At 43.1% G+C, this 22,517-nt stretch overlaps 1 protein-coding gene across 1 annotated transcript in view; it reads right to left on the bottom strand.

Moving 5' to 3' along the window:
- Positions 1-7,208: 7,208 nt before the first annotated feature.
- The window catches only part of SLC6A5 (solute carrier family 6 member 5), a 426,034-nt gene continuing 410,725 nt past the window's right edge, over positions 7,209-22,517 (bottom strand). The window contains exon 16 of the mRNA XM_069623483.1: positions 7,209-20,160. Coding sequence (XP_069479584.1) covers positions 20,005-20,160 — 156 coding nt within the window. The 3' untranslated portion in view covers positions 7,209-20,004. The remainder of the gene's footprint in view (positions 20,161-22,517) is intronic.

Raw genomic sequence — 22,517 nt, 5'->3', positions numbered from 1 at the left:
ATCATTATCTAAAGGGGATTGATACTCTTCTGGGACTTCTATTAAAATGGACCAGTCAACTGTTCCATGTTACTTGTCAAGGACGTTTTATGCATCTACACTGCACGGATGCAGACTATGACCTCCCCTTACAACCTCTTGACAATTAAAGAGAATGGGTTGTCAGTGTCCTCTGGTGTGCTGATCAATGTTGTAGCCTCTGTCATACTAGCACTTTATTTCTCAAGTTCTAATAACATATATTCCATTTGCAGGTCAAGCATTCTTAGCATACCATTAATTGCTTGCAGCCGTTGGTTTAGCATTGCCGGCCTAAACGGGTGCCTTTTAATGGGCTTGACGCCTTACAGGAACGTTTCATAGTTCTGGAATCACAGGCTGCCAAGCTAACGGAGTTAGCCTATTTGTTTTCTTTATAATTTGGCTCCCTTATTGTTTAGCTGACTCAACAATCTCTTGGTGTATGAAAACAGTGGCCCATCCCACACAGGCAAGCTTTACAGGCATGTAAATGCCCTATGACCAAGCTGCTAAATATACTGTACACACCCATAGCATGCATTTCCCAGGACTCAATGAGATCATAGAAACTAGTCTTCTTTTCACTATTTGAGCTACTTGGTTTTTGATGTAGCAGATTCAAAGGTCGACGCCCAAAATGGAAACAACCTAAAGTGAGACTGATAAAGGTTAACTAGCCAAAAGGTTGACATAGCAATATTGTTTGGGTGCCAAAGGTCAACACAAAAAGGAAAGAAGTAAAGGAATTAGTGAAGTTAAATGTAAAACGATACATTTGTAAAAGGTTTACGTTGAGAGGTAGCAAGAGTAAGGAGAAATGAAATGGAAGGATTGTGTAAGAACACCCCTCAAAATAAATAAAAATACAATTTAAAAGAGGTTCTCTTTCAAAGGGCTTGATTATTTTCAAAAGTGAAAATGGTTGGCCAACTTCAAGCAGGCTCCTTGTAAGCCCACGTTAAATGGATGTCAAACATCCGACATATGATACATGCTGTACAATATAGTTTGTGTCAGACTAAGGGGCAGGGGAATTGGGGCAATTGTGGAAAAAGCAGCTGTCAAAAAATACATTAAGAAAATTAAAGAAGAGGTTGACTTACAAAAGGGATGACTTTGAAAGTTAATTAAAGCAGTATCACTTGGGACGTAGAAACGCATTGAGCAAGTAATCTCTCTCCTGGGTCCAAACATTGCCTGCTTCTTAATAGGCGTCAAAATGCAGCTGGTGCACTTCATCTTTGTTGTTGACCACTAACCCCTTGCATTCGTTCTGTCTTCTTTCATGTATCAGGTTGGAGCTTTAACTGGAACACACTCTTGGACCGCACCCAGGATTCACAAACTTGCACCCGGCCCTATACCTTCCATCCTCTTCCGTATCAGTGCTCACTCTTTGCCTCTCTAGTGACTCTACTAAGCACCAGTTCACTGTCACATTCCATCCATTCCAACAATACACTAATCATTTGCCTTATTTTTGGATTTAATATGCTCTCATTGTTTAGTGTACGCAGCGTCACCACCTAACATTTCTAGCTCTCCCAGTGGCTTTGGTAGGTGATTAGTTGAAGGTATAAAGCCGCTCACATACACCTAAACTCATGTTTATTGCTGTAACGTTTGGGGGAAATAAAGGGCTTCAACTGCATAAGTATGTTCATGTTTAAGTCAAATTCCTCTTCAGATTTATGAAAAAAAAATATGTTCGATAAATAATAGAACGGGTTCCTGTTATCACATCAATTGTTTACATAGACACATTAATCAACCATTTCCAGTTAAATGCCACAGATTGGTATTTTACAGAACAGTTAGTGCATGTTATGTTGTTTGTATATAAGCACAAAGGAACACTCTGGTAGCTGTATCTATGTCCATTCCAATAGAGGTCTACCACAAGCACTCATTCCATCGGGATCCCATGAACCAGCCATTCGGAGTATTACACATTGGATATGTGCATGGCGATATCATTATCATTCTCATTTTACATTTTCCTAAATGCCTTCCCTGATTACCTCCTTCCATATTTCTTGGAATATGAACTACATCAAAAGATTTCTAGTGGTTGGATCACTAGTAATCTGAATTATTCTGCCAAAAATAATGCAATGTTTTCAAGTTGTATTGGTGTTCCCATTATGCAGTATGCATTCTTTTAATTTCCAGTTCAAACTCCCATTATTCAATAAAACAACATAGACAACTTAATGTAAAATGTACACATTTGGGTTTGCCCATTTGTAACTGGCTATCCAACCTTTTCTAAACATAATCGTGTTCTTCCCATACTAACATGCTATGAACTTAGTAGGTCTCCAAAATGCTTGCCTTTTTCTGTAATCCGTTTTCTCACTTACTACGGATTTGCAAAACAACTTCTACTTAGGTCGTTTCTTCAGGTGCTCTTCTGAATGTGATTTTTGAATAATTGTCAGCTCACGTATGATTGAATTCATCTGTAACATTGACCTATATGTTAAATATGTATTACTTTAAATGCCCAGTAATTACATACCAATACATCTGATTGAGTCTGAACTCATATTTCCTATTGTCTGGGTCTGTAGAGAGTCTCTTCTGGCCTTTGGCTTTCAACTTTATGCTGTTACTTTGGGCATTTGAAGATACACGTTGTCTTCAAATTTCCGGGGTCTGGGTGAGAAGAGTGATACAACGAAATGAGTTGGACAAAACACTGCTGCACACATTGAGGAAGAGTATTGCTGACAGGGACCCTGTCACTGGTCCTTTGCCTTCGTGGTGATCTGCTGAAGCCGTGCATTTTATCTGCTTTTCAGCTTACAACTGCGGAATGTAACCAACCTTCTGCTGGGTGTAAAAATAGGCACGGGCAAAAAGAAAAGGTTGCTCAAAATGTCATAATGCAGTTTGTTACGTTTAATGACAAAACGTTTGAATAGTGCCTAAGGAAACACATTATTGGTATAAATTGTGACAAATGGTTTTCAAGATATAGGGTGTGCTTTTTTGTTGTGGATAGTCATAGAACATGACATTTTATCAGATGTGCAAGGTTTAGAAGGAGTATGAGTTTATGAATGAAATGTACATGTTAAGCTTTGATTACTTTTCTAATTGAGCTGAATTGAAGGTTTGAAGGATTCGATGATGTAATCACAGGCAAGAGTATTAATAGGGGAAGTGAGACAGAGTGTTGTTAATCATGGGTTCTTTTCTACGGCATCGATTCAAACTGCTTTTTGATTCATCCATTCAGTCATTTTCATGGAGCAAAGAGAGGCGTTGGCTTTTGAATATAAGTCCCGCCCCTTAGGAGGGGGGCGCTAGATCTAAACACCAGTTCAGTACAGTTGTGCTTTCATTGATATTGTATTTGTATCGTGCTCACACAAAAGTGTTTCAGAGCGCGACAAGGCAAAGGAGGGGAACAAGGGAGAACAAAAACAACTATCTTACTAGGCCCAGTGAAATTGAGAACGCGCAAGTGCATGGAAGAGTTAAAAGGGGAAAGTACAAGCCAGGGGGGGAGGGGTGGACTAGTGCTGAGCAAAGGAATAAAAATAAAGCATAAGTAAATAAATATTAAAAGCAACAAACAGTGGTAGTGCAGTCAGCAAGTGGCAAGTGCTAGGTATAAGGCAACAGACGGGGTGTGCCAGATAAGTGCAGAAAACAGAGGGTAGACTGTAGGGTTACACGGACAGACCCCAGTGCAAGGGATTGTCAGGAGGCAGTGCGGGTGGGTGGCAGGCTGAGCAGGTACCTGGGCCCGGAAATCAGAGGGTGACCAGGTGCGCAAGGCTGAGACAGAACAGATCAGCAGCGAAGTGGAGGCGAGAAGGCAGAAGCAAAGAGGAATGTCTTGAGGTGCTCCCAGAACCGGAGATTGTTTTCCTCAATTTTCAGAGTGGCAGGGAGGCTGTTCCAGGGCGAGGCCCCAGCGGAAGACAGAGATCTACCCCCAGCTTGTTTCTTTGAAAAACGACTGACCCTGAGGAGGGTTAGAGGTGGAGGAGCAAAGAGCTCAGGAGGGAAGGTATTTATGTAGGGAGAGGAGCTGAAGCTATTTTGGGCCCAAGCCCCAGAAAGCCTTGTGGACAATGCAAATGGGTTTGAAATTAATCCTTGCAGCCACTGGGAGCCAATGGAGAGCTTTCAGGACTGGAGAGATAGGATCCATGGGCTTGAGGCCAAGGACAAATCTCGCAGTCCTGTTCTGGATAAGTTGCAAATGGCGGAGAGTAGAAGCAGGGAGATTTAGAAAGAGGCTATTGCAGTAGTCCAACCTAGAGAGAACCAGGGCTCAAGAGACAGTGAGCTTCTGGGGGAAGGAGAAGAATGGCAGAATACCTCTGATGAGGTGCAGTAGGAAGTTCGACTTTTTAGAGATATCCGAGATGTGGGCCGAGAAGGAAAGCGTGGAGTTAAAGATGACCCTGAGGTTCTTAGCCTCGCAGGTGGGTGTAGAGGAGAGCCAAGGCAGGCCGGCCAAAGAGTGACAGGAAAGGAGGGTGGAGGTGTGCTGATGAAGATGATCTGCGTCTTGCTGGCATTCAGGCAGAGATCATTGGCAGCACACCAATCCTGAATGGCAGATAGGGAATCAGAGACTAGAGAAGGAGAAGAGGTGGCTGTGGGAAGCCTATAAATGAGTTGAGTGTCACCCTCAGAAATTGGAGCAGAAAATGGCAATGCGGTGGCCGAGAGCTGCCAGGTATTTATTGAAAAGCCTAGGTGAGAGGTTAGACCCCTGGGGAACACCGCAGGTAAAAAGGGAGATAGATGAAAGGAAGGACCCAAGTTGGACCTGGGAGGGTCGATCAGAGAAGAAAGAGGTCAGCCAGTTCAGAGCCTGATCAGTGATACCCAGGTTTTCACAGAGAAGGTTGAGCTGGATGGTATGGTTGACCGTGTCGAAGGCAGAGGAGAGATTGAGTAGGATGAGGACAGAGGGGATGTTAGAGTCAAGGATGGAGAGCAGATCTTCACGAATGTTAAGGAGAACAGTTTCCGTGCTTCTGGCTGCTCTAAAGCCAGACTGATGGTCATGGAGACAACCAACAGAACCAGAAAGGCAGTGATGGAGAATGGGCAATAGTTAGCCGGGCAAGAAGGGTCAGCTGTGGGATTCTTGATAAGAGGGTGCACAAGAGAGTGCTTCAGAGGGGAGGGGAAGGCTCCTGAGGCAAAGGTGTGGTTGCAGAAATCAGCCAGGGCAGGAGCAAGGGTGTCAATGTGGTCCTTGATGGGTTTGGAAGATGAGGGAGGAACCTATTTTGACGAGACTTTCATAGATCGGACTTGTCTAGAGACCTCATCAGGGGAGAAAAGAGGAAAGGACAAGAAAGAGCATGGGAGTGGTTGTAGTAGGGCCGGAGATCACAGAAGGAGAGGGGATAAGAGGGGGAGGGGACGAGAGAGTGGACAGTATGTCCTGGGTTTTTGAGACGAAGTGCGAGGCAAGGGATGTGCAAAGGGCCTGGGAGGCGACAGGAGAGGTAGAGACTGCAGCAGGGTTGGCCAGTTCCTTGCAGATTTTAAAGAGTTCGACTGAGTTGTTGGATGCTGCAGAAACACGGACTTGGATGTGGGCTCTCTTCTTATTGTGGACAGAGAGTCGGTATTGCCTTTGGAGCAGGCAACAGGCCAGTTTGTCAGAGGATGAACAAGAAGCCCTTGATGAGGTCTCTGAATGCTTTGAATGATGCGTTGCGGGGGGAGGGTGGTGATTGTCCTTAGTTCAAAATTCAACAGTATTAGGGCTTCAGAAAACTTTGAAGGACTCAGAAAGAGTGAGCATAAGGGCTTGTTTATCGAGGCGCCTCGTGCTATATGGTCTTATTTTGTAGACTGTTCTCAGAAAGGTAACCAACTGAACTATGTATGGCCAACTCCAATTTTAGACGTTGATATCAGAAAGATATGGTCAGTTTTCAGGAATCCTGCAGAGAGGTAGAAAAGGGTCAGGCAGCTTATTCCGAATCCAAAATTGCTTAATCACAGTAAGATCCCAGGCACCATTCCAACTGGAAGCCATGGACATCTGTCATCCTATTCAGAGGTTTGACAATAAGGGCTATTGACGATAGCCCCATCTTTATAAATGTTTTTCTAACAGGTGTATTATGAATGCATTGTTGTGTTATGTTATATTATGTTACCTTATCGTACCTTATGTTATGTCATATGCCTCTGGTTGATGAGATGATTCTCAAGTAGCTACAGCCCCTTAAGAAAGAAATTTAAAATGCATACGGTCACAGTCGAGAACATTTTGCTGTCTGTGGATGTTTTGCAGAATGTAGGGACCATTTGGAAGGTGTTCTGAGGAGGATCAATGGGACCATCCCATGTGTTATTTATTTATTTATTTATTTATTTATTTATTTATTTATTTCATCCAAAGTGCTTAACAATAAAATGACAGAAGCACAATAAATGAATGAATAACATTCAAGGGAGTCTAGTAGAAAGTTGGGGCAGATGTTGTAAAAGACTCTGTGTTTCATACACAATATATTGGATCCTCGTGTTGATGGTGCGAGTAGAGCTGGGCTTCAACCGGGGCTACGTATCGTCTTCTGTTATCTCCCATCATCGGTGTAACAATGACTGCCTTGCAACACAATAGCAACATAATAAGACCCTAACCTCACATTTCAGAACACATTGCATCTGCTAACAGAATCCCATGCATAGACATCTTAACAGGCCTCATGTGACTCCTGGGACCGTGCCCTTTAAGATCAGTGACCTCTGCATCACTGACAGCAGTGTGTAGCTGCACAGAAGGGCTTCTCATGCTATCCCTCCACACTTCCAGTCAACTGCTGTCCGAGGCTCGCTCGTGCACTGGGGCATTTCCTCCGACAAATGCACAAAGGAAGAGAAAGTGCTTACTGGTCTCTCCTTAATAATTTACCGAGCATGCCTCAAGGTTTCCTAATAGCTTCCCAACATGAGCACCGTGTGAAGATAAAGGCATGCATATTTGATGTATGTTTCTGAAGCTGTGTGGCACAGCAGCGCACCCTCCCCCCCCCCCCACGCCAGCTGATCTTCATGGGTGTCAGTTGCTTGTTAAGGATTCTAACCATCGTGTAGATCATTTTGACAGATACCCTTGGGCAATATGTTAAACAAGAGGCTTGCTTCCGGTGCACATTATATCACACTGAGTAGACATAAGACCAGGACAATTATACTGGTTTAAAGATTGACATTTATTTTGCATTTGTGGAACTCTTACATTATAGGATAGGATAAACTCTAATTTATAACATCAGAATATTATAAGCAAATATATATATAGTACAATAAATTGCATTTTTTACACATAAATACAAAATCTGAGGTAGGGCCTCAAGAATAATGACTTTTAAAATGAATAATGTACAGTATATATGCACTATATAAGATATATATGATGCATTCTTTGTAACATAATGTATATATATATATATCTATCTATATATATTCTCCAATGTATAGCTAATGAAAAAAATATAACGACCTGATTTGGGTACATATCTGTATCCATAGGCAGCAGTACCCATATAGAATGCCTGTAAGAATATATGACATTACGCAAGTAATTAGAAATTAACCTATTCAGCGATAGGTCCACATTAAGGTGCCAAAAAAGACACAACATACACTACGGACAAGAAAATGTTCTACTAGGACATCGATTATTTGTCTAACAATGAACTACACCTATAAGGCTAATGGTTACCTGAAGATGTATCTTACAACGAAGCACAATTTAGAACAACAATAATTCTAATATCAGGCAAGCTCTTCCATACTGAAATGATACCCATCAGAAAAAAATCATTCCTTCTTTGGTCGCATGCTGCCCGAGCGTGAAAGAAAGGCAAAAACCATTAACGCTGAGAACGATCACAAGTAAAGGTATTTTTCTGTGTCAGAGCACTAGCATTTCAGCACTCAATGATGCCAAAGTTATAGGTCATTTAAAATGCTTTGTTTTGGCCCACCGGCACTCAATGATTTTAAGGGTGGCTCACCTTAGTGGGTCAGATCAGGCGTCTCCAACTCTGATTCTCCAGAAGAACAAATGCACCAGGTGTTCAGGGTAACCGTCATGTACATAATTAAATATTGTGTGGCTGTGATAAAAACATGGATTGGATTTGGCTCTGGAGGACTGGTCGTGGAGATGCCTGAGTTACTGTAGACTTTGGAGTATGGGACAGGTGAATTGAGCGGATTAGCCCCAGCATCTACTCCTCCCCTGTTACCATGGGATTATTGTTCTTATCACTGAAAGGCTATTTTGCATGTCTTCACTGACCAATAGCATGTTGTCCATTCACCCACAAAACCTTTCCCAGCATGGATGCTGTACCAATTTAGGGGAGGGTTTGTCTTAAGCACCGATGGCCATGTTCATTTCGAGATTATATATAGATGAGCATATTTTCTCAGAGAATTAAAAGAATAATTCCCCAAATACCAATAATGCTGTTGTCGACGTAGCGCCCAACAATCCTGTTACAACAACAGCTTGTGGTTCAATATCATTGGCAAAAGATGTTCTACAAACCAGTTACATCACTTTGACATGCCAATCCATTGGCAGGAGGGGGGCATCGGTAAGTATATCTAAAGACCCTTTAGGACCACAGCGCTGTCCCATGAGCACTGCAGGGGTATGTTTGGAGCAGTGATCTAATTGTGAGCCAAGATGCGCGCGTCCAGGTCGCAGCATGCTATATTGATGACTTAAAAAAAACATATTGGAATCCCTTGTCGAAGCTGCAACAAAATGTGTTGTCATTACACAAGATTAGGATAATACAAGAAAACGGCGAGGTCTTTAATACCACCCCTGTAGCCTGATGATCATGTTATATTTTTGCAAGTGAAAATGGTTAGTAAGTCTCCTAGACGAATGTCTGAAGGTTAGGCGGGCTATGATGAAAGATTTTCTGGAATTGTAAATTTGATGTCCTTTGAAGGGACTCTCAGTAAGGGGGGATTTTGATCTTCAACGCTGGGCGCATCTGTACAGTCAACAGAGCGGGTCCTAATTAAAGGATGCCTTGGACCCCCACAGAGCATTGGAGAAACGCAAACCCATGCATTCGTTCAATTCATAGGTCATATGGGTGAACTCGCCTGCTCTCAAAGCATAAAGCATTGCAGATTGCTCGGTGAGAAGCAGCCCTGTGCATTCCTTGCATATTAAAATCGCTCAAAGTCCCCGGAGCCCCGCCAAAGGGGGGAGATGTGCAGTTGTCTGTGTTAATGCAAATGTAGCTAAAAGACATCAGAGAATCACTCATCACATGTCCTAATATAAAGCAATAATAATAATTATGCCTGGGATGTTACCGTGCCCAAAGCGCTCCACGCGTGCTCAAGACACATGCAAAGTAAATTGCTTAGGGTTGGTTTCATGTTTAAAGGAATTTCTTATGCATGGTGTTGTGTAAAAGCCGTGCAATATAGACAGGTGGTTGGGAAAACGCATCTAAACACATTGCAATTGATTGTTAGTTATAAAGCGCACCGAACCCTGAAGTAGCTGGGCGCATATTGATTTATACAATTTTAGAATTATGCAGTGCACAACATGTAAAGTTGCCTATGTTGATCAATTTGTACACCGGGTGGGACCTCAGAACTACACTTCATTTCCAGTGTGTGATCTTTCCAATGAAGCATACGCTGATGTAACAAATTAACCTTTGCATCTGGGTTGTGAGAGTCATCAACAAGATATCGTTCTGGAGCAGAAAGGGTTGCAGCTGTACTATACGAGCATGGTTGTAAAGAATAGTAATAATATCCATTTCTTATATAGCGCTACACACCCATGGGTCTCAGAGCACTGAAATAACAGATGACATTATTATCCCACAGAGCGGTACTCAATTTATTGACCTCGGTAGGATGAAAAGCTGAGTTGACCATGCCGGGATTCGAACATGTCACAGCAGGCTGCGCACAGATATCAAGTGCGAGGGTTGAACTTGCTGTGCTGTCTGACCGGCTGGCAATATTTGGCATGGGTTAGGGAGGCTGTGGTATCCCACTCCGAGCCACATGTATAGGCTTTTGGGTAGAACATCATTTCAGGGTGTGTTAGGTTGAGCGTGCAACTCACGCCTATCTGTTGAAATGCTTTCCCTTGTTAGATGCGCTTGTAGCAATGCTGAGTCATGTTCTGGTGAGAGATGGTGGATCGAGTATTCAAAAATCTCTACGAAGACGAAATTCTGTGATTGTGCACGTCCAGAGCATGTACAGCAAGGGTGGCTGCAATGCAGTTCTGAGTTGCATTATTAAGCTGCTGCGGGTCAAGCTGTCCGGATTTGGACTCACTCCTCTTGGTGATGAAATACTTGAGACCTCACACCTATCCGATCATTGGCGTTTCAGATCAGATTGTCTTTAGCAATGCCAAAACGACTTGGTCATGGCAATGGTTTTGAGATATGGACTCGTCCACCAGAACACGATGGGGAGGTGGACAAAAGCAACCTCTTCCAACAGACGCCAGGATTAACGGCCAACAACGACGACTCGGGATGTCTATTAACTCAGACTTGATCCAATAAAAACTTCTACTGACTTAGTTTACACCTTTGATATTCTATGTACTGATGAGAGTCAGATGGATAATGTTCAAAGGTGAAGCACCTACCCAATGCTAGGATCAAATAGACATCAGAAGGCTGAAAGTACAAAATGGAACACAGCCCAGTCTTCAAGTGTTTCCTAAACTGGGGATGATCATCAAACAAAGGTATAGAGGTGTTTGAGAAGCATTTATTATGGAGCATTTGAACTGGAAAGGACTTGCCTCCAGATCACTTCTTCTGGAAGTGAGGGTGCGCCAGCAATGTATGATCCGTCTACTTGAGCAGGTGACGGGGATTCAAGTGAGCCCATTCTATGGAAGTTTCACCCATTTGGGACCTTGTGTCTAATCCTGCAATATCTGGAGTTATGTCATTATAATAAATTCCCTCTGGATCATCAGTAATGATGAATCGATTTCAGAAAGCACAAGTGCTTTGCAGAAGATTCGATTTCCCATCAACTGTTTCTTGTTGAGTGGATAGTCTCCCAATAACTCACTGCTTTTGTTATACAATTTTCCCTCTGATGGACAATGAAGAATATTGTGCCATCAAAGAATTGTCTCTGAGAAGCCAGAACAATCCCACTTCTCTTCCCTCCATTGTCTTTGAAGCACCTGAAGCAAGCCCTGGTGTCATCTGCTGTAAGACCATCAGCATCATTGTAAATGGGCAGAGTAGGAAAAGAAAAAGTGAAAGCAAGGTGTACTGCTTTTGATCCTTCATGTTCTACTCTGCCTCATTTCGCAACAATGGCATGCTGGGGGAGTAGCATGCAGTGGAGATCAGATCCCTACCCTCTTTTCAGTGCAGGCACCTTCCATCTTGTCAGTGTATTTGTTTCACACCTGCATGAGATTTTCCTGCAGGTTTAATTTTAATGGCTTCCTGTGGAATCCACCTCACTTTTGAACCTGCTGAAGGGGAGGTGGATTCCATAGGAATCCAATGATTAAGTGCACCTCCAAATTGTTATTTACAGGACGTCTTTATTTCATCACAAGACAGTAAAGTGTGAACAGGAATGTCCCCCTTTTTACTTTTTAGTGTTTCACTCTACCTGTTGAACATTTGCAAGAGCATGCAGGGGTCCCAACAGCAAGTAAGTGCGCATGTCGGTGGTCCACCGGATGCAATTTGCATTTCATGAAAAATGGTCCTCCGTGTGTGTTCTTTGGGAGAATTCTATTTCAGTGGATTAATTGGATTATTCTTTTACATGCGATTGTAGGTCTTGGAAGGATGGTTGGGTTTTTGGTGGCTGAGTCTGGTGAGTAGAGGCTATTACAACATTACGCACTGATTTTTATTCAATTAGAGCATGGGAAATATTACTTATTACTTTACTGATAATTAATACAATATTACAGTGTTAACTGCACAACTCTCTACCTGACATAAACTGCATTTCTGACGCAACGTCGTGAGCCTGCACTCCAATTACTACCCAAGGAGGCATTCAAGTCTGAGCGACACGCATTTTCTTACCTCCCATCTACCTCGATGCAAGTATTCGTGTGGAAATGTCATACAATTCAAATGCTCCTCACACTGCCGTAACATTCCTATATGCCTCCTCCGTGAGTCAGGTTTCATGAAGTTCATAAGAACATTGAAAACCAATTAGATCACCTTGACCTGTGGGTAAAGGTTGACCTAATTCCAGATTTCTTCCATTCCCAGGCCTACCACTCCTTCTTTGGAAGTGCTTTGAAGCAGCCTTAAGCATATGAGTGCTATATAAAATACTACAAATGAACAATAAATCTGTCTCTATGATTTTTCCTAAATTGTATTAGTTGCATGCTCTTGATTTAACATGTCTGAGTCCCATAATCCCAGTTTCAATGAGGAGGGTAGATGCATGGGTATCCGCTTTGCAGAGATTCGTTCGGGTTTGGCATCCTAAGATTTCAACTAACATTTAAGGACAAGTAGGGGGTTCAAAGAGAGATTACAACATCAGAATATTTCATATGTTCCTTATTTTTTAACATGGTTCCTAATCCTCGATTGAACACAAACCTCGGCTAGCACATCTAAAACACAAAGTTCATCACAATACTAACAAGACCACAGAACAGAAATGGTCCTGTTGAGAATGTTCCATGCAGGTCTACTTGTATGAATGGAGGGTTCAACAGGATGGCAAACATCACATCTATGGACACAGATTGAACTAAAGGTTTACCTGAGACCCTGTAATGTGAAGACAAAAAGACAAAAAAAGATCATGATAAAACAGTCCCCGGAAGTCAACTACTCAGGAATGTGCACTACACAAGTGGGAAGAAATGTCCAGGCTACACTACTATAAAATCACCAAACTGTATCTACAATTTGTATAATATATTTATAGGGACATAAAACATCACTAGCACACACTACATGAACACTGACCACTATATAGAAAATTCTTGCATGTGTATAGGATACAGTAAGATTGTAAAGGTGAACATTCAGCCAATTTTTCTAGACCTATCCTCTCTCTCATAATGAATTAGCAATGCACGTCGTCTACGTCTCTTTCTCCATCGGATGAGATTTCTGTTAGAATGTTATGTCTACAAATGACCATGCACAGCTTGCAAAGGGAAAGAGGAGCAGCCCAGTGGTTGGGAAGCAGGCTCTCAGTTGAAAGGTTCCTACCTGTTCCCATTAAAGGTGTTCTTTGTAAACTGGCACGAATAGAGTGGACCCTTTCCAAATATATTAAGTTGTGACATTTATTAATTGTTTAAAAGGCTAAAATCCACACTGTTTTTAGTTTACGTCCCCGCCATCAGTCTCCATGAACTGATTCAGGCAGCCTAGAGGATAAGATGGTGGGAACATCTACGGGCCAGCTACAGCTATTATTTATAAGCATGAGGCTACTAGGATACATGGGAAGACATGTGGAGAGATCTGCGGAAAAGGGTACAGATGTGTGTGCAAAGGGGGTCTTCTGCTTTATCCCTCGATAATGACCCCTCTCATGTTCTGTAATGCTATATTAGCACATGAAGGTTATTAGTGACCAAAAATGAACCCTTCCTTGGTTTACAAGGCAATTTTATACTGCAGGCTTCCCAGGTGGATTTAATTCACAGTAGCATACATAGCTTCCCTGATGTTGCTTTCTCGAATCCAGCGGTTGAAACCTTTACTTTTACTGGAAAGAAGTACTTGTAGATTTATCCAAATGCGTGGCCTGTAGGGTCCAAGGAGATCCTATATGCACAGAACTGCAGATCATGGAAGCAGAACTAAAAAAACATGGGCATATGTTAAAAAGAATGTCATTGCTCATTGTAAACTGGCTCAATATGCAATATAATTTCGAAGCTTGCTGACTGGCTTCTGGAAGGTCAATATCTGCCAGATGTATTCATACTCTCATAAAGACGCAGTCTGGCCACTACTGAATTACTGCTGAGGACAGTTTCCCTTGCGGTATTCTGCCATGCATTGGCTTTGATTCTGAGAGCACCAAATCCCCCACACACTGCCTCTCCCTATCCTTGTGGACTACCACCACACCAGTTTCTCATGGTCCATGTATGAGCCTAGGGCTCTACAACAGGCTTTCAGAGGGCCCCCACTCACTGCCAAGAAGATGTTTACTGGCTTGATGGTCCATCACAACGGGGTCCTTTTGGGCCCAATATTTTGTTTGGTGTGTTATAGCGTATGTTCCTGTTGATGCCTCCCTTCGCCTTGGTCTTTGGTGACCAATCAAGTTGACACATCACTGGCAAGCAGGAGAGGTAATCCCTTTGGGTGTCAGCCAACAAAACACAGAAGACACTTGTGCATCGCATGCACTGCTAGTTGTCAAGCTCATGCTTAAAGAACCCTTGGGCTTAGCTTTTTTAGCACTGAGTTTGAAGAAGGCCACTAGCACCCACTGACCAATACCAACTTCTACTGTGCACCCTCCTTCAGAGAAACCATTCATCCTGGAGCATTTCACTCCCTCAAATCTAACCAAATGGGAAACTTTAAGAATAAGAGGGCATCCACCCTTCCGTTCAACATGGCACGCTAGTACTCTCGAGGACACAAAATGTGTGAAGGTGACTCTTTCAGAGCAAATCCATAAAATCTTATATGAGTGAATCCTACTTTCTTTTATGGGGACATTGGCTGGATAATTAGTAGTGTGACTCACTTTGGCAGTCAAGTTACAATTCCTCTCATTTCTGGCTCCTCTTTTGCTTTTTCTTTTCTGCTCATCCAACCCTCCTCATACATACCCCTGTGTATTACTTGCCTTTGTTAGGGGTTGACAAAGATCTCCTCCGATTTCATAGATGACTAGCTGTTATGTCCATGTCCTTAAATTACACTGAATCCATTGTCCAGTGTTTCTTGAAGGCTGTATTGGAATTGGCTTTGATGTTTCTCACCTAATTACTCCTGCTCACTCCTCCAGGGCAGGATGTAATTGTCACTGTTTTAAAGCGTGACTGGTATTACATGGTGTGGGTGCTGTTGAATATACTCTTTCAGTTCTATGTGCATTGAAACAACAAATGTGTAACGATTATTAATATCTATGAGCCATACAATTTCAGAACACGCCAGGCTTTCAAACATAATCTATTAGGATAATCCGTCTATCTTTCTCTCCCTCTCTTTCTCTTTGCAGTGTTTAAGAGTCTAGTTCATTATCATGGTAAGTGCGTTCCTATATAGTAGAGAAAAGGTGAGGTATACGTTACACAAGACTCGATGGAGTGAGAGAAGGCCTGAAATAACATTTTTCTGTAGACATTTTCAAGTGTTTCTGGCTTCTTGGGAGCAGTGTGTTTATAGAGCAACGGAAAACCCAGTGGCCAACCTCCAATGCCCTCATGAACACGTGCATGAACGCACTCTATATGTACATTATCCTTACACAACTATTTATTAGAAAGCTGTGTCTGAAAAGATTCATGATGAACACATCAGAACCTGCGCTACTTATTGTTCTCTCTACACATCTCTTTTAGAACCCCTTGTTGAAGATACAGGGTAACATTATCTTTTTACATTGTTCTTGATCTGTTTTTTCTACCTCTTTGTTCCTTGAACCACTTACATAAACCTGTGTCTATACTCCCCTCTGCAATCTTTACTTCACGTTCTATTTTAATCAATCTTATGACTTCCATCTCTGTCCACTCTATCTCCAACTAATATGTGTTTCTTCTTTCTTTATTGTTTCTTTTTTTTCTTTCCCTTTCCTTCTGTGATCCCTTCAGGTATTCTATCTGCTATCAGTCTCTGTCTATCTTTCTCCTTATACCACACTCTCTCAAGCCTTTCCCCTCTCTCCCTTCCAGCCATGCCTCTTTGTCACTTTCACCTTGTACATGTCTTCCTTTCTCATGTTCTGCCCCTCTCTCTGTTCCCCATCATCTAGCCCGCCTTAGTGTTGTGCCATTTGTCTTCTCTCTCACATACCCTTTCACTTCCTGCCTCTATCATCCTTCCTCTCTTTCTCTCTTTCTCTCGCTCTCCCTTCCTGTCTATTCCTCAGTATCTATTTTGTTTTAGTGTCTTCTCTCTCATAACATATACCCTTGTACTCCCTACCTCCTGTACCCTCCTCATCTCTCTGTCTCATGTTTTAATTTGGATGGTCTTGCACACCTGTGCACTGTATGTTTCCTTACTGTGCCATAGCCGTGATTAATTCTACGACCTTGCTTAGTTGCTTCCAAATAGCTTTAATACTGCACTTGGATAAACGCTTAGTACAAAAGACATATGGCATGTTTCATGGAATATTTTGCACGGTGCAAAGTGACTTTGCACTGCCAACTAACACCCCGATTCAATACACTTTGCACAGTTCCATGAATCAGGGTTTGTGTCTGGCCCTTAGTCCATCCCATTTCCAGCAAGTAAACAGCCGTGTGAAATCTTTGACAATGCCCCTTTGCAAAGCATCAAATGTTGTCATCCAAGAAAAATAACAGCTTAACTGCATCTTTTAAAAGGAGACATCTTTCTTCTGACGTGCTGACTTGGCAAAACAGACGTTTCTAACAGAGATAAAATAGTATTTTTTCCTTTGTAGAAAGGGCATTGATTGCGTGGAAAAAGCCTTCCAGCGAACGTGTCAGTGGACGGGTAAAATCAGAATGCATCGTGGCGTGCGACGTGCAAGAGAATCTGTCTGCAGAGAATGTGTGCCTTTCTTTTAAGTAAACTCAAAGCAAGTGCCCATTTAAAAAAAAAATACAACCTAAATTGCTTTAAGAATATGTTCCTTTCTTTTAAGTAAACCCAAAGCAAGTGCCCATTGTCTTTAAAACACACAACCTAAAACTGGTAAATTGTGTTAAGGTCTTTGTTGCTTGATATTGACAGTGATGACGTCAAACGTGAATGTATGTATTGTTTGATTTTTCACTTTTGTAACAGAAAACGTTGCTCTGCTGTAATTTTGTAACTAACATATGACATTTTACAAGTATTTACGAGGATTTTTCAGAAAAGTTTAATTTTAAACGGGGAAAGCATCCCATTACCTCCTACCCTATGTCTCCAGTCATAACCCAACCCTCCCTCCCATTGTGATCATTTCACTGGAATATGCGCCCCTCCCCCTCCACCATGACACCCTGCAGTTCAGCTTCAACCTCCCACTTTTATTATAGAATCCCAAAATATGTTTTGATACCAAACTGTACCGCAGGGAGGTGAGATGGGGTGTAGTGGTTAAGTTGAGTTTGGAAATAAAAACTAGTTATCAGCAAGTTACGCCATTCTTTTTTTCTAAGAATGCAATACTGCCCGCCGTCCCTCCACTCAGAACGTCTAGAACTTGAAAATAATGCAATATTTAGATTTTACCAAAAAGTTATCTTTTTTTTGCATTTTCATACTGAGCGGGAAAATGATGCGGAGGGTTAGCCTGGTTCATGTCACCTAGGTGATTATTTAAGCCATTAAATAATATTGACACATTTCATGCTAACAACCATTTCAACTGCCAGCATTATTGCTAATTAAGTCTATTTGTGGCTTCATATATGGAAATGTTAATGGGGTCAGCAGTACACATGAGGTAAACACAACACAAAGGACCCCACAAGAAGGTCTATTGCAAGAACCTATTGTTTCCCACTGTCTGGGGACACCATGATAATACTTTATGATATAGAAGGAAAAACACATTTAATCATCATTTGGCAAAAAAAAGGTGATATCACACTAAGGCTAATTAATTAGAAAAAAAATTCTTTTAGAAAAAAAGAGACATCATTCTCTTAAAAACTGTGATAAAAAGCATACACAGACTAAGAAAAACCCTAAAACCAGGTTTTTTGACAGGACGATTATGCATAGCATATAAATGTGAAGTAAAACAAACATAACACATTCAAAATTGAAACAAACAACAACGTTTAACATACAAACATTAGTAAAAAAAAAATAATTTGTTGCATTTAATGATCATTAAATGTGTTTTTCCTTATATATCATAATGTTAATGAGGTCAACATTCCCCTGTTGCTTTGGCCCTAAATGTTATGATTTGAGCAATATGTTCTATTACCTCACTATCGAAATGGTAAACTTTCATTTCTTCAGCGGGCTATGCGCCAATCATTGCGCTGCATGACATAGTGTGCATAGCCAATCACATTACGAGAGAGAGGATACGTGTTCCTTACTCTGCATGTTCTATATATATAATATATAGACAGGTCACGGGCTCTATCACTCCCCCATTAGTTGAAAGAGCGCAATACATAGAGAGATTATAGAAAGACATCAAGGAGCTATAACAGCGGGAGAATACTAATTTAACAACATAGCTAAGCGCAAAACAGCTGTCATTGTGTAGAAACCACTGTAGAACACACACACACACGCACACACACCACTGCCAGAATAGAAAATTAGGCACAAATTATACCATGGCTTCTAGAGGAGAAAATGGAAAAATAGGATGGAGACGATAAACTTGCAATCACAATAAAATGGCGGTCCAGTTAAGGTTCATGAAAATAAGACATATCTTGGTGAAATATTCATAACCATTGAGTGAGGAATTAAAATTATGAATGAGAAAGCACTGAAGGGAACGTCAACATGGGTGTCCACCTGTCCTAAGCCTCGTTTCTTTCTTCAATGACTGCACTTGATTCCAAAGTAAGAACTATTGTGAGTGTGTTCTCTTTAAATGTGGTAATAGTCTGTGAAAAGGCCCACAGTGAAGTTGTGGCTCAGTCCTTAGAAAAGCTTTTACTATATCGGACTCTCGAGTTGTGTTTTGGTATCACGAATTGTTGCAGCACATAGAAGTTGGTCAAATCTGACATTAAGCGCTACAGAAACGTATTATATGTTGAAATGAAGGCAAGGAAGACTCTATGGTGACTTTGTAGGGCTTTCACGTGTTGGTGGTCGACTCACAGTGGGCCGATTTCTAAAGCATTTTTGTGGCCGCCATTGCGGTTGGAAATGGGTGCAAACCCAAATTACACACACAAATGGATTTCGTTTAGAATTGGCCTTTATGTGTTGTTGACATCCACTCTGCTCTAGCGCCTAAATTCAGGACGTTCAGGAGAATGTTTTCTCGGATGGGGAAAAGTTGGCAGATAAACCCACCTCAGAGCACACAAGTCTTCAATGGCAGCAGGAGAGATTTAAGCAGGACACTCTAGATCAGGGGTCTGCAACCTGTGGCTCTCCAGATGTTTGTGCAACTGCCATCAGCCCTAATCTGCAGTCACTGACGAGAGATCATGAGAGTTGCAGTCCAAAACATCAAGAGAGCCACAGGTTGCACACCCTTGTTCTAGATATTGCAACAAGAAGGGCCATTGAAAGTCTAGGTGGATCTCCTGCCCTGCTCCGTTGTTACCTTTGACCCCACCTCCAGTCTAGCAGTTGGTTTTAGACACCCCACCAATATCAAAAGCAGTGGAGACTATGCTCATGAGCAAAAGATGACATTTCCTTGACATATCATGAGCTGGCTAATTTGAATAACTTTTCTGATTTTTACAACTCTATTTGTTTGCATTGTCTGTGCATTCTGGTTGTGTTCACAGTCAAAGTATGACCCAATACAACTTGAATAAGTTTAACTGGTTCTTGCTGCCACCACTGGGGCATCTGTGTGCCAGGAACTAAAACTATGACTATCTAAACCCTAGATCAAGTCAGTAGATCATGTCACTAGGGGGCAAAGAATGGACACCCGTGAAGTTACTAGCAGTGCTTCAAGAGGTCTGTGAAGAACCTACCACTACAGCATGCGACAGAAACTCTCACACTTCCTAAGCGGCCTCTTTCAGGCTCTGCCGCAACTCAAAGCACAACAATGGGATACAGAAAACAAACAGTGCACACGTGTGAAGGCTGTGCCACGCTGGCACAGAAGACGACATTACTAGCACTGGGTGCCCATCTCAAAATCCTTAGGCGGCAACTTGAGTCCCAGAGAATTGGTGCCCAGGGGATCGATCATGTTCTTATAGCGTTCCCCACGATGCTTTGCCAAAAACGGACCCCAGTCTGGTTGCGGTGTGCAAATCAGCTTTAGCCTCTGAAAAGACAAATGACATAGAGAGGTTACAAAATCAACTCAATAATGTCACAGGGTACACAACTGGCATACCTTCACTTCAGCACACAGCGGAAACCATGCATCCAGAACTATGGTGAGGCCTGGAGCAGAGGAGCTTTATAAGCATTCTTGGCATCTCCTATTATCAGAACCAACAATGTTGCTGATTGTATATAGTTGAGCTATGGAGTGGGCTGCATTATTTCTGCTTTCCTGCAACATGCATTGTGAACTAAAGTGCGCTGAGGTGGTGGTGTCATTTTGAGGGTGCGAAGTCAGAAGGTTAGGATGCACCAAAATAACCATGCTGCCTGTGTGGCACTCCCAGGACCCATGGTTGAATGGTCACACATGGTTTGAGGTCGATTTGATCGAATTACAATGGGATACAGCGTGCTCTACTCTGGAGGAGTCTCTTCCGGGGTGCCCCATGTAAAATCCAGTACTGACTCTGACAGCTTGACATTGTGTCCTGCCAGAGAGATACAGATGTTGTCATACATTCACTAATTTTTTGTGATATGATATGATATGATATGGTATTTGTAACGCGCCTATACACAGGTGTTTCAAGGCGCGACGAGGCAGGGAGGGGAGGGACAAGGGGAGACAGACAACGATCCTACTAGGCCAGGTGTCATTCAGATCGCGCAAGTGCAGGGGTGGGGGAGGGGGAAAAAGTGCAGGGGGAAGGGGAGGGGGGGAAGTGCAGGGGGAAGGGGAGGGGGGGAAGTGCAGTACAAGGTAAGTGGCGTAAAGTAATAAATAAATAAATAGGGCCAGCTGGTGGCAAGTGCGAGGTAAGTGCAGAGCAAGTGCTGGGGAAGGGGGGGGGGCTGTAGGGATACAGAGACAGTCCCGCAGTGCAAAGGGGTTCCAGGGCATCAGTGCAAGTGGAGAGTGGCTGGGCCCAGGACCGAGGCCGTTTAGAGTGGTCCAGTTGCAGGATCAGTGCAGTTTCAGTGAAGAATTAATTAGCTGTTCAGCAGGGGAGAGGGAGAGAGAAAGCAGAAGCAAAGAGGAAGGTTTTGAGGTGCTTCCGGAACCGGAGATGGTTCTCCTCAAGTTTCAGGGAGGCAGGAAGGCTGTTCCAGAGGGAGACCCCTGCCGCGGAGAGAGATCTACCCCCAGCTCGATGCTTCGAGAAGCAGCTAACCCTGAGGGAATTGGAGGCGGATGAGCAAAGGGCTCGGGAAGGAAGATATTTGGGAAGAGAGAGTTGAAGGTATTTAGGACCCAGGCCCCAGAAGGCCTTGTGGACAATGCAGAGGGTTTTGAACTTTATCCTCGCAGCTACTGGGATCCAGTGTAGAGATTTCAGTCCTGGAGAGATACGGTCCCTGGGCTTGAGGCCAAGGACAAGTCTCGCAGTTCTGTTCTGGATGAGTTGCAGAGGGCGGAGAGTGGAGGCAGGCAGGTCAAGATAGAGGCTGTTACAGTAGTCCAGCTTCGAGAGAACCAGGGCTCGGGAGACAGTGAGCTTCTGGGGGAAGGAGAGGAAGGGAAGAATACCTCTGAGGAGGTGCAGCTGGTAGTGTGATCTCTTGGCGACATCAGAAATATGAGGAGAGAAGGAGAGTGTGGAGTCGAAGATGACCCCAAGGTTTTTTGCCTTGCCGGTAGGAGCAGGGAGGGGGCCAAGGGAGGCAGGCTAGAGAGCTGCAGGGAAGGAGGGAGTGGGAGTACCGATGAGTAGAATCTCAGTCTTACTGGCATTAAGGCAGAGGTCATTGGCGGCACACCATTCTTGGATAGCAGACAGACAGTCAGAGATGAGGGAAGGAGAGGGGGAGGCTGAGGGTAACCTGAAAATGAGCTGGGTATCGTCCGCATAGCACTGGAAATTAGGGCAGAGAGCGGCGATGCAGTGGGCAAGGAGTGCCAGATACTGGTTGAACAGCCAGGGAGAGAGATTAGATCCCTGGGGGACACCACAGGTGGAGAAAAAGATGTCGGAGAGGAAGGACCCCAGTTGGACCTGGGAGGGTCGATTTGAAAGGAAAGAGGTCAGCCACGCCAGAGCCTGACCAGTGATACCCAGGTTTTCCCGGAGACGGTTGAGCAGGATGGCATGGTTGACAGTGTCAAAGGCAGAGGAGAGATCGAGCAGAATGAGAACACACGGAGTGTTGGAATCGAGGTTCAAGAGCAGGTCTTCACGGATGTTCAGGAGAGCAGTTTCCGTGCTTCTGGCAGCTCTGAAGCCAGATTGATGGTCATGAAGACTACCAACAGATTCAGCATGGAGGTGGCCAGTTTCTCCAGGAGCTTGCCCAGGAAGGGAGTGATGGAGATAGGGCGATAGTTAGCCGGGCAGGAGGGGTCGGAGGAGGGTT

Source organism: Ambystoma mexicanum, chromosome 11, assembly GCF_040938575.1.
Source record: "Ambystoma mexicanum isolate Mex_15411 chromosome 11, UKY_AmexF1_1, whole genome shotgun sequence".
NCBI classification, from domain to species: domain Eukaryota; kingdom Metazoa; phylum Chordata; class Amphibia; order Caudata; family Ambystomatidae; genus Ambystoma; species Ambystoma mexicanum.
Note: the sequence above shows the minus strand (reverse complement) of the source record. Positions and strands in the feature narration are given on the sequence as shown.